Raw genomic sequence first — 15,669 nt, 5'->3', positions numbered from 1 at the left:
TCCAATGGGGACCAAATGGGAAGGTAACGAGAGAGATCCCAATTCGCAGAGTGGTGAGGCAGGGGCGTGTGTTGGTCCCCACACCTTTTCTATTGTTTATTAATGCTTGTATTCCTTACCTACTGGATTGCGTTAATGATGCACCTAAATTAGGTGGGATAAAGACCCAGTGTTTGCTATTTGCGGATGATACTTTGTTATTATCGCAAACTGCTCATGGACTCACCAATTTACTTGAGATGTTTACGGGCTTCTGCAAAGACCATGGCCTGAAAGTTAATACCTCCAAAACCAAATATATGGTTTTGGTGACACAAAACACAGAGCGAGGAAGCTGATGTTTTTGAATGGGGAAGCATTAGAAAGAGTCACTGACTTTGACTATCTGGGAGTCATATTGGAGGACTCACACAAATGGCAGGCCCACTTATTAAAGTCATATATCAACTCGGGGTGTTCTGAGATTTGCCAACTCTCCCGCGATAGAAATATATAAAGCCCAAACTAGAGGGGGGGGCTCTGTATGGAGCAGAGTTATGGGGGCACAGCAACTTGAGGGACCTAGAGCAAGCCACATTTTTTTTTCTTCATAAAAGCACTATTAAAAATACCTGTAAGCTCTCCTACACTGCCCATTCGGATAGATTTAAACATATATTCCATCTCTCATATAGCTGCCCTAAGACCAATATTGTACTGGATGAGGATCTGGTCTGCGGACATTTTTAGCCCATATAGAATATGGCTGAATTCCTTGCTGAGCACACATACAATGAAAAAAATCCTGTGGTGCAATCACGTTGAAAACACTCTTACCAAACTAGGCCTGGGCGTGTTCTGGTCAGACCCTCTTCATCTCCCAAAAATCACTGTGCAGGCTGTTAAGGATGCATATTGGCTAAACCTACAAGTAGAAAAGTTAGCAGAGGTACCCTATTTTAGTCTGATAGATAGTTTTATATCAGTTAATTGTCATTATGAATTTGAAAAATACATGGATTTGATTTCATCTCCTCGAGTACTCGCACTTTACATTAGATTCAGGTTAGGATCGCTACCACTACGCGCTCTTGCTTGTAGATAGTCCCAACAAGACAGTCACTTAGATTCATGCCCAATGGGTTGTGGAACTGTTGAATGTATTGCCCATGTTTTATTCCATTGTCCCGCTTATTCTAAACAGAGGGCTCAATGGATTATACTACTCTGCAGATCCATGGGCTTCAGTAATCGGCCCTTAGCTCTTAGGTTTTGCAGATTAAACCCCCATGGGACTGTGGCATGTGCATTGGCAACATTTTTAGATGCAATTTGGCATATAAGAGCAAAGTGCTTGGGGAGCAACTTATAATGCATTACATTAAAGCTGAATCAAGTCTGAAGACATAACCACAAATGCAGCATTCTACAGATAATTTTGGAATGTCCAGTGCCAAAGTATGAACTAGACTTCTGTCCCTTTTCGAGCCTTCCTTGTAACACCTGACTATATTTTTAAACTCACACATACTGCACTTTTACCTCTGTATTTTAATCTGTTTAGGTAGAGGATTTTATATTACTGTCTTTGTAATATTTCTTAAAGTGTATTGTAAAATGTGCTCTTATGGTATTTTTATTACCGAATTAAAGCTATGATGATGATGACCTAACCCTTTAGTGCAGGGCTGACCAGTCTGTGCCAGCCTGCCACCAACAGACAACTTTCTGATCCCACGGGGTGAGAGCCTTTGTGCTCTCTGGGGTCAGAAACAAAGCCTGCTGTGGGTGGAGGTGCTTCACACCTCCCCCTGCAGGAACTGTACCATTTGGCAGTGAGCCTCAAAGGCTCAGGCCTCCTGTTACAGTGCCCCAGGGTACTCAATCTAGTGGAGATGCTGGCCCCCCAGACAAAGCCCCACTTTTGGTGGCAAGTCCATCTGGAATACAGGGAGGAGTGACCACCCCAGCTAAGACCACCCCTAAGGCGTCCAGAGCTGAGGTAACCCTCTCCCTGCAGAATCCTCCATCTTGAGTTGGAGGGCAGGGACCAATAGGGTTAGGATTGTGTCCCCTTCCCCAGAGGGAGTAGAAATAAGAAGGGTGTAGTCACCCTCAGGGGCAGTAGCCATTGGCTACTGCCTCTGACTCGTGTAAAGCCCCTAAATCCAGGATTTAAGGGCTCCCTTGAACCCAAGTCGTCTGATTCCTGGCGACCTGACAAGAAAAAAGGATTGCTAAGCTGAAACCCCAGGAGAGAAGAAGGCAGACGACAACTGACTTGGTCCCAGCCCTACCGGCTTGTCTCCTGCTTCAAAGAACCTACAAAAGAACAGCGACGCATCCAGCAGGACAAGCTCTAGATGGCTGCCCTGCACCCAAAAGGACCAAGAACTCCCGTGGACAGGGGCCCTGTTCAAGAAGAAACAACAACTAAGGACTCCAACCTCACCCCAAAAGCGTGAGTCCTAACCACTTTGCACCCAACACCCACGGCCGTGTCCAAGTGGTCCAACCAACTACAGACGATTCCCAGGCGATGCCGAGCAAGTGACCCCCACCCCCACCCCCACCCCGCCCGCGAAAGCTCCGGACAAAGAGATCCGACGCCTAAAGACCACTGCACCCGTAGCCCCCAGGCATTGGAAAAACTGACGCCCAGTGCAGCAACGTTCAGCAGGTGGCCCTCTGCCCTGTCCAGCCTGTGGTTTTACCGAGACAACCTCCTGGAGCTCGCCTGCAGCCCCTGAGTGACCCCAGTGGTCCCCTCATAGAGAATCAATGTAGATCCGACACCTTGTTTGCACTCTGCACCCGGTCGCCCCAGCGCTGTTGAGGGTGTAGGTTTGGTGCCTGCTTGTACCCCCCTCCTCCCTTGCTCCTCTAAACACCCCAAGTTTGCCCTCTGAAGATGCGGGTACTTACCTACCTGCAGATCTGAAACCGGGTGCCTCCAGTCTCCATGGGAGCCCATGTTAATTTTGCCTACACTTTGATCTCTGCACCCGGCCGGCCCTGTGTTGCTGGTGGTGGATGTTTGGGGTTATCTTGAACCCCAACCTGTGGACTTCATAACCCCCGGATCCTGGAACTGTAGGTGTTGAACTTACCTGTAAAACGATCTAACTTTTCTTTCCCCCAGAAACTGTTTCTGAAAATTGCACTGTCAAGTTTTAAAACAGATTATTGCCAATATTTCAAAAACTGTATAACTTATCAATTTCAAACAAAGTCCTGTTGGTACATGTGTTAAATACGAATCTATTGAAGTATTTACCTGCAACTTGAATCTTGTGGTTCTAAAAATAAATTAAGAAAATATATTTTTGTTATACAAAAACCATTGGTCTGGAGTTAAGTCATTGAGTGTGTGCTTCTTCTATTGTCTGTGTGTGTGTACAACAAATGCTTTGCACTACCCTCTGATAAGCCTAATTACTCGACCACACTACCACAAAAGAGAGCATTACTATTATCTACTTTAGCCTCTGGGAAACCCCTGGACTCTGTGCACACTACATCTCATTTTGATACAGTATATACAGAGTCAGCTTCCTACAGTGTACTTACCTGTTTTCTGTGCTAACACTCCACCTCCCCACCCCAGAACTCTGAGTCCTAGGGAAAATTGCACTAAATGTCAACTGTTGATATAGAAATTGCTACTTACTTATAAACTGCTTTATTTACAAAAAACAACTAAAGTACATTTGGTACATATGCTTAATACCGATTAACAACTGTACTTTCCTGCAACAAAGTTCTTCTGGTTCTAGTATTAAAGTAACAAAATACATTTTGCCATATAAAAACAGTTGGCCTAGAGTTAGTCATTGAGTTTGTACCTCATTTCCTGAGTGTGTACAACAAATGTTGCACTACCGTCTGATAAGCCTAACTGCTTGACCACACTACCACAAAAGAGAACGTTAGTATTATCTACTTTAGTTTTTGTTAAGCCTCTGAGGAACACCTGGACTGTGGGCACACACTATACCTCAGTTTGGTATAGTATATACAGAGCCAGTTTCCTACACCTTTAGCCAAGCAAGGTGAAACCTCCTATGTTCTCCATTACAAATGAAGCTAGGACAAGTGGAAAGACAACTGCTGTACGTGGCACAGGCTTTGCAAATCATTAAGAGCCTACATCTAGGACATAGAGGAATATCTCCCACATTCAGAGAAGAGCAGAAGACAGCTCTGCATCAACAATATTTTATATCAAGACAGTCTGTCTTTAACCCGTGAGGTCCCATCATCTTCTGTCTGTATTCCAAAGAATCTCTCATCCTGTCTCTCTGTAGTAATCAGCCTGAATAATAAAAGACATTGCTACATAAATGCACCAAAGTCGCACTTTATACTACTCCACATGTTCACCAGGAGTTCAGTTTCATGACTTTTCCATTCTCTCTCACCTCCACGTAAGAGCAATTCACCTACATGTGAGCTGTGGTTCATGCCAAATCAAATGCAGTATTACCTCTTGTTTTTGAAACTTTAGCAGCAAGAATATTGAGGTCATCAGCCTTCTGCAAAATGCCCACCTAATATGATCCTTGATGTTACTAAGGAGAGTTTCAGTGCTGAGATAAAGGAATGTAAACTTGAAAGTGTGTTTGTAAAAATATATATTCGCTACATATAGCACTATACTCAATGTTCGATACAAAATAAAGTCCGTATAAAGGTTTTTCCCCAAATCCCACGGTAGACAAGTAGGGAAGGATGAAAGAGTAACTACCTCTAGCTGTATTCCTAACTTGAGAAACACATACTATTTTGTGCTGCTCTTTAGAAAAGTGGTTCCGAACTGTGGTCCAGGGACCCCTGGGAGTCCACAAGGCCTTCTTAGGGGGGCCGCGACTGCTTAGAAAATTAAATAACTTTAACAAATTAGGTCCCCAGCTTTCAGTAATAACCCAGTGGGGGGGTCCCTCGATTCCAATAATGGTTCAGTGGGGGGTTCCACTATTGATAAAGTGGGGGTCCACAGAAGTCAAAAGGTTGGGAACCACTGCTTTAGAAAATATTAAAACTAGTGCCTAATTTTCATGTATACTGTAGCTACTATAATAAGGAGCACATTATCCTCATGTCATTCTTATTGTCACTGAGAAAATAAATCCTGCTAGCTACTGTCCACAATGTGTCATAGTTATTTTTAACAGTCAGTCTGGCTGCTATGTTCATGCTGGTACATGTGCATTCTCAATTCATATGGACCTGCCAGTCTAATATGTGGATTACCAAGTCAGTTTAACGAACATGGAATAATGCATCAAAACTCAGGAGCTTTCAGATGCATAGATAAGTGATCTGCTTGTTTATTCCAGTGTCAAAGAAAACAAGTTGACAATGTCAGTGTTTAACCTGGATACTAGCTTGAGTCACACAATTGAATATTTTATTTCCAGTACTTTTAATAGATAATTTTTATTGCCCTTTTGCACAAAAGTACTTTGCATATGATAGTCCCCTCTGTTTACCATGCCCATACTTCTGTTTGTATCTCTTGTTCAGGAGCACTCTAAAGAAGATGACAGTCTTGAGTCTTTGATGGACAATGTGGTTGGGTTAAGGCAGATGCTTGAAGCAGCTGGTAATCCGGCACCTCTGAGTGACCAAGATGTGGAGCCTGCACTTTCCCCTCCAGACTCTCTTTCAAACCTATTTAATAACAGGTAAGTCCCATTATGAAATCTGGTATTCTGAGGAAATTAAATCATCACCATGTATATGATATGATATGAAAAAGTTGACAAGAGGGTGACAGAAGAGGGTCAGAGATAAGAAATAAGTTCCCTTGTCTTAAATGCTGACTTCTGAATCTGTGTAGGTGTAGTGCCTAATGTAATCTTAACATTCCTTCAACTGATTTTTTTGAGTAATTTGTACATTTTAACATTAATAAAGGAGTACATGCAGAAAGAAAAAATAACATATTTGTAATGGTTGTCTCTCATGGGTGTCTTTGAATTCATAAACATTAATGTTTCATTGTAATAAGTGGCAATGAAAAAATACATGGTTTTGAGGGGAAAAGCATTGTATTTCTGACATCATTCTTCTTCCCCTGTTGGTAAAATGATGTGTGTGACACAAACCTACCATGTCTGTTTTTCTTCAAAGGATCAATTAAAGCGAAACATTTCCTTTAGTGAAAATCGTGTTCCACTTTCAAGAGTCATTATAGCACTGTCTTCTGTGACAAGCCTGAAGCACTCATCCCTCAGTCAGTTCCATAACTCTTTATCTGATCATTATTTGATGCTGCTATGGGCATATTTAGCCAGCCTAATTGTTAGTAGCCGTTTTATGACCAAGGTTAGAGGTCAGAGCTCAGTGATGGCAAACTTGAGATTCTCCTTATTGTCCGGATCTTAACTGGGTGGTTTGTGAATTTCAGTGCGTGTTCAGCTTTAAAGGAGGTATCTCACTGCTTAAAAAGCCTAATATGCACTTAGACTGTCTACTGTCCCTTGCTGAGACAAAGTACTTAAGTCTGTGGTAAATTCTTAAATGTATGCTCACCTAGAACAAAACAACCTTCTGGATTTGAATTTGGATTTCAATCCCATTTAGCGACTGAGATCTCAATTAGGTCCATGTGAGACCATCAGCTACCCTGGAGCAGCAGCAGGCTTGTTTTGATAGTCCTTCATCTTTCAGCCTCTGTTGACCTGGTTGAATAAAAAAATACTCCTTGATGGTCTTGTTATCAACTGTACTATCAGATTGCCCTCCTGGGCTTCTTCTCCTTTTTGGACAGTATATTTCACAAGGTGAACGTGGTCTTCACCTCCATTGTCATCACCTTTGGTGATCCTCAAAGTCTGCACTTGCTCCTACCTTCAACAACATCTATGATGCTACTTGAAGATATTTTTAAAGCCTTAACTTAGGGTTATATATGTATATTGATGACATCTCGCTTCTCATGATTGTAATAAACTTGTTGATTGTTGTCAAATAGTTAATTGCTTTTAATGCATCCAAACTGGATACATCACTATGAGCCTTGCTTCTCAATTCAGAAGTCCTTTCCTAACCACTGTTAGACTGGCCTGTTTCCATGCACCTGCTCCTAGTACCCTGTCAAATTGTCCAAGGCAAAAAAAGCATTTTACCACCTACAAGAGTTTGACCAGCTCAGCCCATGTTGGTCTTGTCCCACAGGATCACTTAAGTGTTTGACAAGACTATTGTAGTTTCCAGAGAGTATAGTACTATACACGTTGCTTCATTTTTGTGGTTCGCACCTCAGAGATCACATTACCCCTGCGTTGATTTCATTTATGTGGCAACGAAAGGCCTGATTGTCTGTTGTGTACCCACGGCCCTTCATTGCCAGATGCCATCCTTGCTCAGAAATGTGCCCCTAGCATACCATCTTACCAAACTCTTATTCAGATGCCCAAAACTAACTCCATGCTGACATAGAGTTCAAACATTTTGTTGGTGGACTATTGATATTTAAACATTCTGTCGTTGGAAATCTCTTCTGTTAACCTTTCACATCAAAGGCAATTTTGTGACAGTCAGGCTGTCCCTCAAGATAATCTTTTCTAACAGGTTAATGGCTTTTACCTTCATTAATACTCCAAACTCCAGATACTACCTTTTCTTTTGTTGTGTAGTCACTCTCATCCTAGTTACTACGTTTTATATCATGTTTGTTCTTGAAAAACACCTAGTTCTATGGCATGTGTGGCTGTAGACACACATGCTTTGTATTATCCTGCCATCTAGTGTTGGATTTGGAGTGTTACAAGTTGTTTTTCGAATCGAGTGGCTTCTTTCTCTCTCTCTCTCTCTCTCTCTCTTTCTCTTTCTCTTTCTCTCTTTCTCTTTCTCTTTCTCTTTCTCTTTCTCTTTCTCTTTCTCTTTCTCTTTCTCTTTCTCTTTCTCTTTCTCTTTCTCTTTCTCTTTCTCTCTTTCTCTTTCTCTTTCTCTTTCTCTTTCTCTCTTATACTGCGAATGGGTACCAAGTCCTTTGATAGATTGTTTTCTCTCTGCCGTCGTTTTCGGACGTGTAATCTTTCGGTCTGTCTTCGACTCGTTCTCGTTTTCTCCGTCTTATCTATATTCTACGGTATTGTAATTTCGATCTTATTTCTCACTTTTCACATCGATTTGTTGGACTCATAGGGACAAGTTTTTCGCCCGCACGCCCTTTGAGGTGGCCTAATCGGCCTTCGGGCTTAAATACTAATGGGCTCAAAAAGAACATAATCCTGATGGAATGGATACTTTTTCATTTCTGTTCTCAGTGCCACTTGAAGTTTCCTTACACTGATCACGTTTGAATGTGTAACCTGTGCCTTTCTCCAGATCATCAAGAGGCTACGTGCAAGGTGTGTTGATCTTTTTGATCAAAGTAAACTCGACAGGACTGGCGGGCTCGCAGGTAAGAGATGGCACGTGGATCTCCAGAAGGCACCCCAGATATTTTTGGGGAGGAACATGCACAAGAACAGCCACTTCACGAAGAAGCCTCCTCCATTCAAGTTTCAGACTCTGACATTGAATCCGACATCGAGTCAGACTATAACGTTGGCAAAAGGCTTGATTACTGGGGCCCCATCTCATCACCCAAAAACACAGAAAAAAGCCCCTACAGAGGTCACAGGTCCACCACTGAAAACAAGCCATGGTTGGTCTCGGAAAGAAGGTTCGGCTGCCTTGCCTACCGACTCTTCACCAAAACCAAAGAAACAACCTCAGGTTTCGGCATTGACTATAGCCACTTTGGTCCAACCAAGTATGAGCAAGGTTTCGGCACTGACTGCACCTGCCTCGGACCAAGATTCGAGCCAAGAGTCTACAGAATCCAGGTGAGGATCCGAAAAAAGCCTATCGTCCAAAACCAACGGTTCCAAAACAAAAAGACATAGTTACTTCGGGACTTCTGGTCTCAGGACATTTGTCCTCCACGCCCTCACTTATTCAGCCATACTTGAAACTATGGACACTAAGCAGTACAGATTATACATTCAAGAAGGTACAGGGCACATAATAGCGCCACCAACTGTGTGACTTTTAAATGGAAGCTAACGTTCCAGGCGGCATTGGACACCTCCCTGCCTCCAAAGAAGATCCATAACTGAGCCTGCACCTCCCCCTCCCCCCTTCACCTTCGCCTGTCTCTTCTCCTGCATCTCCAATTCTGGAAGAATTTAGTCCACAGAGTTCACCCATATTTGTGGATCTCTACCCAGGAGTCACACTTCAAGATCCTGAACCCTAGGATTCTTATGATCCAGACAGAGTCATTAATACGGAAAAGATCTATATCTTGCTAGGCCTCCCGCCAGAAGGTACAACCAGCTACCTACAGGTTATTGCTAGGGCAGCTGCATACCATAGCGCCACAATGCATAAAGAACCCATTGAAGAGGATTTCTTATTTGACACACTGACCAACACACATAGAGACACACAATATCTCCCTATGCTTTCTGGAATTATGCGCCATGTGGCAGATATTTTTCAATAGCCTGTCTGCTCCGGGATCAATAGACCTAGGGTAGACAAAAAATATAAATTGGCACCCTCAGACCCACTTTTTATCAAGTTATAAGTACCACCTGACTCAATAGTGGCTACTACAGCCAGGAAAAGAGCTAATAGCCAGGCCACAGGAGATTCTCTTCCCATAGATAAGAATAGTAAAACCCTGGATGTTGTAGGGAAGAGAGTAGCTGCACAAGCTGCAAACCATTGGCGTATTGCCAATTCGCAAGCTTTGCTCTCTAGGTACAACAAGGCCCACTGGGACAAAATATAGGATCTGCTCCAATATCTCTCAGAGGAGCATTGAAAAGTTGGATTCAACATCTGAGCCCTCAACCTCCCAAATTAAACAGACCTCACATTCTCACAACAGAGGTACATTTAGGAAGTCTTTCAGAGGAAATAATTTCAGAGGCAGAGACAAAAACCTTAATTCCTGAGATTCAGCCTCAACAGTAAAACATTGACTACTTACGGATCCCACAACCCCATATCACACCATTTGGGGGACATTTTCAAAACTACTACACACAATGGACAAACATAACAATATGACAGTGATATATTATTTGCAAAAACCGAGGCGACATGTTGTTCCCGTTATCACAACTAGCACAAATAATATGGAAATGGATTCACCACCACTACATTCACCTACTAGCAGAATATCTCCCAGGAGCGGGCAACGAGTTTGCTGACTTGCTCATCAGGATGGATCAACAAGTCCACAAATGTGAACTCCGCCCGCAAGTCCTTGAAACATACTTCTAAAAGTGGGGAAAACCTCAGCTAGATTTTTGCAACAGCTGAAAACGCAAAATGCCCAAACTTCGTGTTACGGTACTCTCACCCTCTTTCCAAGGGCAATGCTTACGATTTTACACCTCCCTTACCCATTCCGTTCCATTTCTGATTCTCAAACTCAAACAAACATCACTAACTATGATACTAGTAGCGCCCACAGGGGCATGTCAACCTTGGTTCACAACACTTTTGGACCTCTCCCAGGTTCCTCACAAGAAGCTCCCCAACAGACTGGATCTTTTCACTCAGGACCATGGACAGATCAGACACTCAGATCCCAAATCGCTCAATTTAGTGATATGGCTTCTGAAGTCAAGAATTTGGACACCTTAAATTACCTCCTGAAAGTATGGAAATGTTAAAAGAGGCACGCAGACCAACAACTAGAGCATGATAAGCTGCCAAATGGGAGTGTTTTATTACTGCCAATCCAAACATATTGATCCAGTTAAACCATCTACTAAAGAAATTATTTGCTACATTTACAGCAAGCCAAATTGGCTTAAACGTCAATCAGATTACACCTTGCAGCTATAGCTGCATATTTACAAAACAAGGAACATATCAAATTATTCTGAATACCTGTAATTAAAGGCTTCATGTAAAGACTCAAATGGGTAATTCCACCTCGACTTCCATCTGTTCCATAATGGAATCTCAACATTGTCCTCACTAGACTCATGGGCCCTTCATTTGAGCCACTTCACTCCTGTCCTTTTCATTTGTTCACCTGGGCAGTAGCATTTCTAGATGCAATCACATCACTTAGATGTGTCAGTGATTTCCAGGCATTAACCATAGAAGAACCTTTCTTTCAAATACATAAAAATAAGCACAAATCCAAGGTTTCTCCCAAAAGTGATATCTCAATTTCATATCAATCAGAGCATTGAATTGCCATTGTTCTTCCCAAACTTGATTCAATAGCAGAGAGGGCACTCCACACTTTAGATGCAAAGAGAGCACTCATGTACTATATTGACAGGACTACAGATTTTAGAAAAACAGAATGTTTTATAGCTTTTGCATTACCTTTCAAAGGGAAACCAGTCTCAAAGAATGATATAGCAGATGGATTGTTAGATACATACAAACATGTTATGTGAAAGAAAAAAGACAATTACCACAAACTCCTAGGGCACATTCCACTAGGAAAAAAGTGCTACTGTGGCAATTTTAGGGAACATTCCTTTGGCTGACATCTGCAGAGCATCTACTTGGATTACATGGCATACGTTCACATAACATTGTTGTGTAGATATACAAGCACGACAGCAAGCAGTCGTAGGACAAGCTGTCCTCAAATCACTTTTTCAGACAACTCCCACAAACTAGCCACCACTTTTAGGAGGGGCTGCCTTACAGTCTATTCAAAGCATGTGTGTCTACAGCCACAAATGCCATTAAATGAAAAATTATACTTACTCAGTAGACATCAGTTTGTGGCATGAAGTGCTGTAGATTCACCTGTGCGTACCCTCCTCGCCGGACCCCTGTGGTCGTTGTAGTTGATTTGGACTTGTATATATTTATGTACATATGTAAATACAATTGCATATACATCTCTCTTTCTATACTTTCTTCTCCTTACTCTTACTCACCCGCCTGTGGGAAATCAATCTAACAAAGGACTTGATGCCCATGTGCAGTATTACCGATAGGGAGTAGTCACTCTATCCTGTGACTCGAAAACCAACTTCCCTAAAGAAAAACAACTTGTAACAATCCAGACAAAACACTAGATGGCAGGATAATGCAAAGCATGTGAGTCTACCGCACTGTATGCCCAAACAGATGTCTACTGTAAGAAACATTTTCCTTTTGGTTTTTGTATTGGAGCTCTTCATTTGGGCTGTCACAACTTAGAGCTACGTATTATATCAAATTCCAGGAGCTCAGACCTTCTGCAAATTTCTGTGCAACATATACCACTTGGAAGATACAGACTGATTTTCTCATTATTTTAATATTTCTTACCCTTTTACACCTGAGGCTTTGTTAATTGGTACGATTCTTGTAATTGCACTGTTCTGTTTTATATCACATAAGTCTGATGGTCTTCATTCTCTCTCATTGACTTTTTTCATTATGTGATTTTGATAATGTTCTTGGTGAAGCCTTACTCGAGTATTCTTCTCATCGGTCAATATTCACCTCTTTTCCCCTACAGTTTGATGATGACAGTTTAACAATGTACTTGCAGGAGAACAGTTGGTTGAAATCTTTCTCAGACACAGGGTTGGGTTCTCCCCTTGGACCATGAATGGTGCCTCCTTAGTCTGCTGGTCTGTTTGTAAGAGGTTCAACATTATTTCCCTAACAATCCTGCTTACTTCACTAGCACAAAACATAGTTATATTGATTTGTGTTTTATTCTTGCAGCAGCTTTGGGAAGAGGGCTGAGATGTATGAGCTTCACTTTGTTCATGCAGTAAAAAACTCCATAGACAATAGCACTAAAACCTTGAGTGACTAGTAGTAGAGGTAGATCCAAAGATCCTTCAATTTACACAGTATCCTCATGAGTAACTCTGGTCTCAGCATTGATTTTTGTATATTGTGGCCACTGAGTGAGAATTCATCCGTTTTAGTGTATTCAGGTGGTGAGGGAGGACGCAGTGACAGGTGTTTCTATTCTCTATGGTCTTACTACATTCAGGTAGGGGCTTCCTCAGTTTTAAATGTTACTGTTAAATTTCAAGCTGCCTTAGTATGTGAAAACATGAAAACCCTTTGGTTGTGAGAAATGTGCATTCTGACTGGATGCAGCAGTGAGGCTGAGCTTAGAATTATCTGTTCATATTTTGCAACTCCCTCTGATTATTGAGCATTTTGGGCTAATATTGGCAAAAAATAATATGCAATACCTCTCAACCTGTAACACTTTCTTTAGTTCTGCTTTTCCAAGCACTCCTTGTGTGTTTTGAATATTTTGTAATTACACTGTGGTGATGCTATTTTCTTCCTTCTTTTCCTGTTTGGCCTTGTGACATTGGTTTGTTCTTAGTAGCCTACCAGGAGGGTTCAGAGGAAAGCATACCACCTATCATTAATATAGGTCTTACTGAACACTTTTCCATGTCCCTCTCCTCAAACAATAATGCAAGGAGTCCCAATAAATCCTACATTGTGACCTTGATGGACATAGCCTTGAAAGTTTGCTTTCCATTTTCACGACTGAGCTCAGGACACTGTTGGGCAAATTCCAAAAGCTTAGCCGTATTTGTTATTCTCTGCCCATCCCTCCCAGGAATTGTATTTTTCTAATGGATACTTCTAACCACAGATTCCTCACTTTTGGAATATCCTTAGGCACCAGGCTGGATCTTGAAAATTTTAAACCGCATTGCTGCCATATGCTGGTAGGTGGCACGGTGCGGCTCTAAGTTGATTTCATTCAGTCCTAGAAGAGATGATGGAGCTGCATGTTAGTGCCACCTATATAAGTCCAAAGCCCACTCCCAAATTTGACCTCGTCAGTGGGTGAGTTTTTTCCTGTGAAAATCCTTTTTGTCAGTGTGAATGGGAATGATGCCCCTTCTATTTCTGTAGGGTTTATGCCTTGTCTGTGACAGATTTCCCACGAGGTGTGCCTCTGCTTTTTTAGTTCAGGACAGGACTTCAAGTCCTGCGAGCAGTGTTCTTATGAATCTGAAGGTGATCTGGAAATGTGAAGTGAAGCTGTATGTCACAGAACACCAAAATAAGTCTTGAAAATCCCATGCAGAGTTGAGGGTACGGACTTGTTCCTGCTCTTGTGGCAACTCCTGTGGCTTGTCCTTATCATGGGCCAAGTCTTCCAGCAAGTCAAAGCAAAAGCACAAGAAGGCTAAAGGGCATTTGTCCCACTCCCACCTTTCTCTGAGAAGTCTCGGACGTCAGGGTGCCTCATAGTCTCACTCCCAGTCGCTCGCCCAGGAGCCGGTCCCACAACTGATCCCGATACACTCCAAATCTCTTGCTCCATCAGCAACCTTGCAGCAGATTGAGGCTTTTAGGGAGCCCATGTTGCAAATATTTGGCACTTTTCTGGCTCCCTTTGGCACTTCTTTGGGGCCCCAAGGACCCACAGAGGCCTCCAGTCAGGTTACGGCTGTCTGTGCCTCCTGAGCCCACCTCGAGTTCCCCTCCGACACTGGAGTCGTCTTTAAATCAGATACAGAAATCCATGCACATCCCTTTGACATGGACGTCTGCACAAGAGGAAGGCCCTCATAACTATAGTCCAAGCCGATTCAGATATAGAGTCCTGCCTTTGTCTCAGTGCCACATCCCAGTGCTCCATCAATGTTTAGGTTCAGAGCCAATCAGAGTTCAGAGATGACATTGAAGATAAGGGGGCTTATTTACCCCAACAGTTTGATGATGACAGTTTAACAATAGACTTGCAGGAGGACAGTTGGTTGAAATCTTCCACAGACACAGGGTTGTGTTCTCTCCTTGAGCCATGAATGGGGCCTCATTTGCTTTTGTAATGAGATGGGCAGTGAAGGTATTAATTTCACAACTGCTAAACTATGGAAGTCAGAGTTAACGTATTGACAGTGGTTTTGCAGCCTGGACAAGTTTCCATTTAATGAAGCCCTCATTGATACTCTTATGGATACCGGGTCTAGGTCAGATGACCCTGACTTTTTGACACAGCACCCTACACCATAAATGTTTGTAGTTCAGACAGTCACCACTAGAGTGAACTCCGATTTATTCCTTGCGTCTCCCCCCAGACAGCGTCTAAACAAATCAAAGCATTCGGGAAGCAGACGTTTTCTAGCCGCCCTGGTCAACATCTGCTGTTGCTGTGGAGAGATACTCCTGCTTTATAAAACATGGTTGGCAAGATCTTTGGAGCAGTTCCAAATTAATTTTGGACCAACCTGACTCAAACCATCAAGGATGGGCAGGATGCTTCACAATAAATCATCCAGTCTGGTCTGGACTCTACTGACTGTTTGAGCAAAGCAGTTGGAACTAGCATGACGCTTCAATAAAACACTTGGATGAGATCCATGATCTTCTCAGTTGACGTGCAAACCTCTTTATTGACATGCTGTGTGATGAAGCTGTCCTGTGGATTTCAGTCTCAAATGCTGATTTGCATTGAAACACTTTAAAGAAAGATGTGCCCACTGTATGCTCCTTGGGCCTTTCCACCCTGTGAAGCTGTATCTTCATCAGTTTCATCCCTTTTGTGGCTACTTCAGAAGGTTGACTTACTGATAATGCCAATGCGCACTGCCCCTGCAGCTGACACCCATTCTTTTCAGGGTTGGGGGTAGGTATCAAGCAGACAACACCCAGGGTATAAGAGGCAGATCACCGTCCAGTCCCCCACCCCTGCGACATTAGCTTCCAAACTGATTTAGTTTG

At 42.6% G+C, this 15,669-nt stretch overlaps 1 protein-coding gene across 2 annotated transcripts in view; it reads left to right on the top strand.

Moving 5' to 3' along the window:
* Window positions 1–15,669, top strand: part of VIRMA (vir like m6A methyltransferase associated) — a 627,318-nt gene that overhangs the window by 487,795 nt on the left and 123,854 nt on the right. For both annotated transcript variants that reach the window (XM_069220484.1, XM_069220485.1), the window contains exon 20: window positions 5,506–5,666. In XM_069220484.1, coding sequence (XP_069076585.1) covers window positions 5,506–5,666 — 161 coding nt within the window. The remainder of the gene's footprint in view (window positions 1–5,505; window positions 5,667–15,669) is intronic.

This window comes from Pleurodeles waltl, chromosome 2_2, assembly GCF_031143425.1.
Source record: "Pleurodeles waltl isolate 20211129_DDA chromosome 2_2, aPleWal1.hap1.20221129, whole genome shotgun sequence".
Classification (NCBI taxonomy): domain Eukaryota; kingdom Metazoa; phylum Chordata; class Amphibia; order Caudata; family Salamandridae; genus Pleurodeles; species Pleurodeles waltl.
This window is presented reverse-complemented; position numbering and strand designations above follow the sequence as displayed.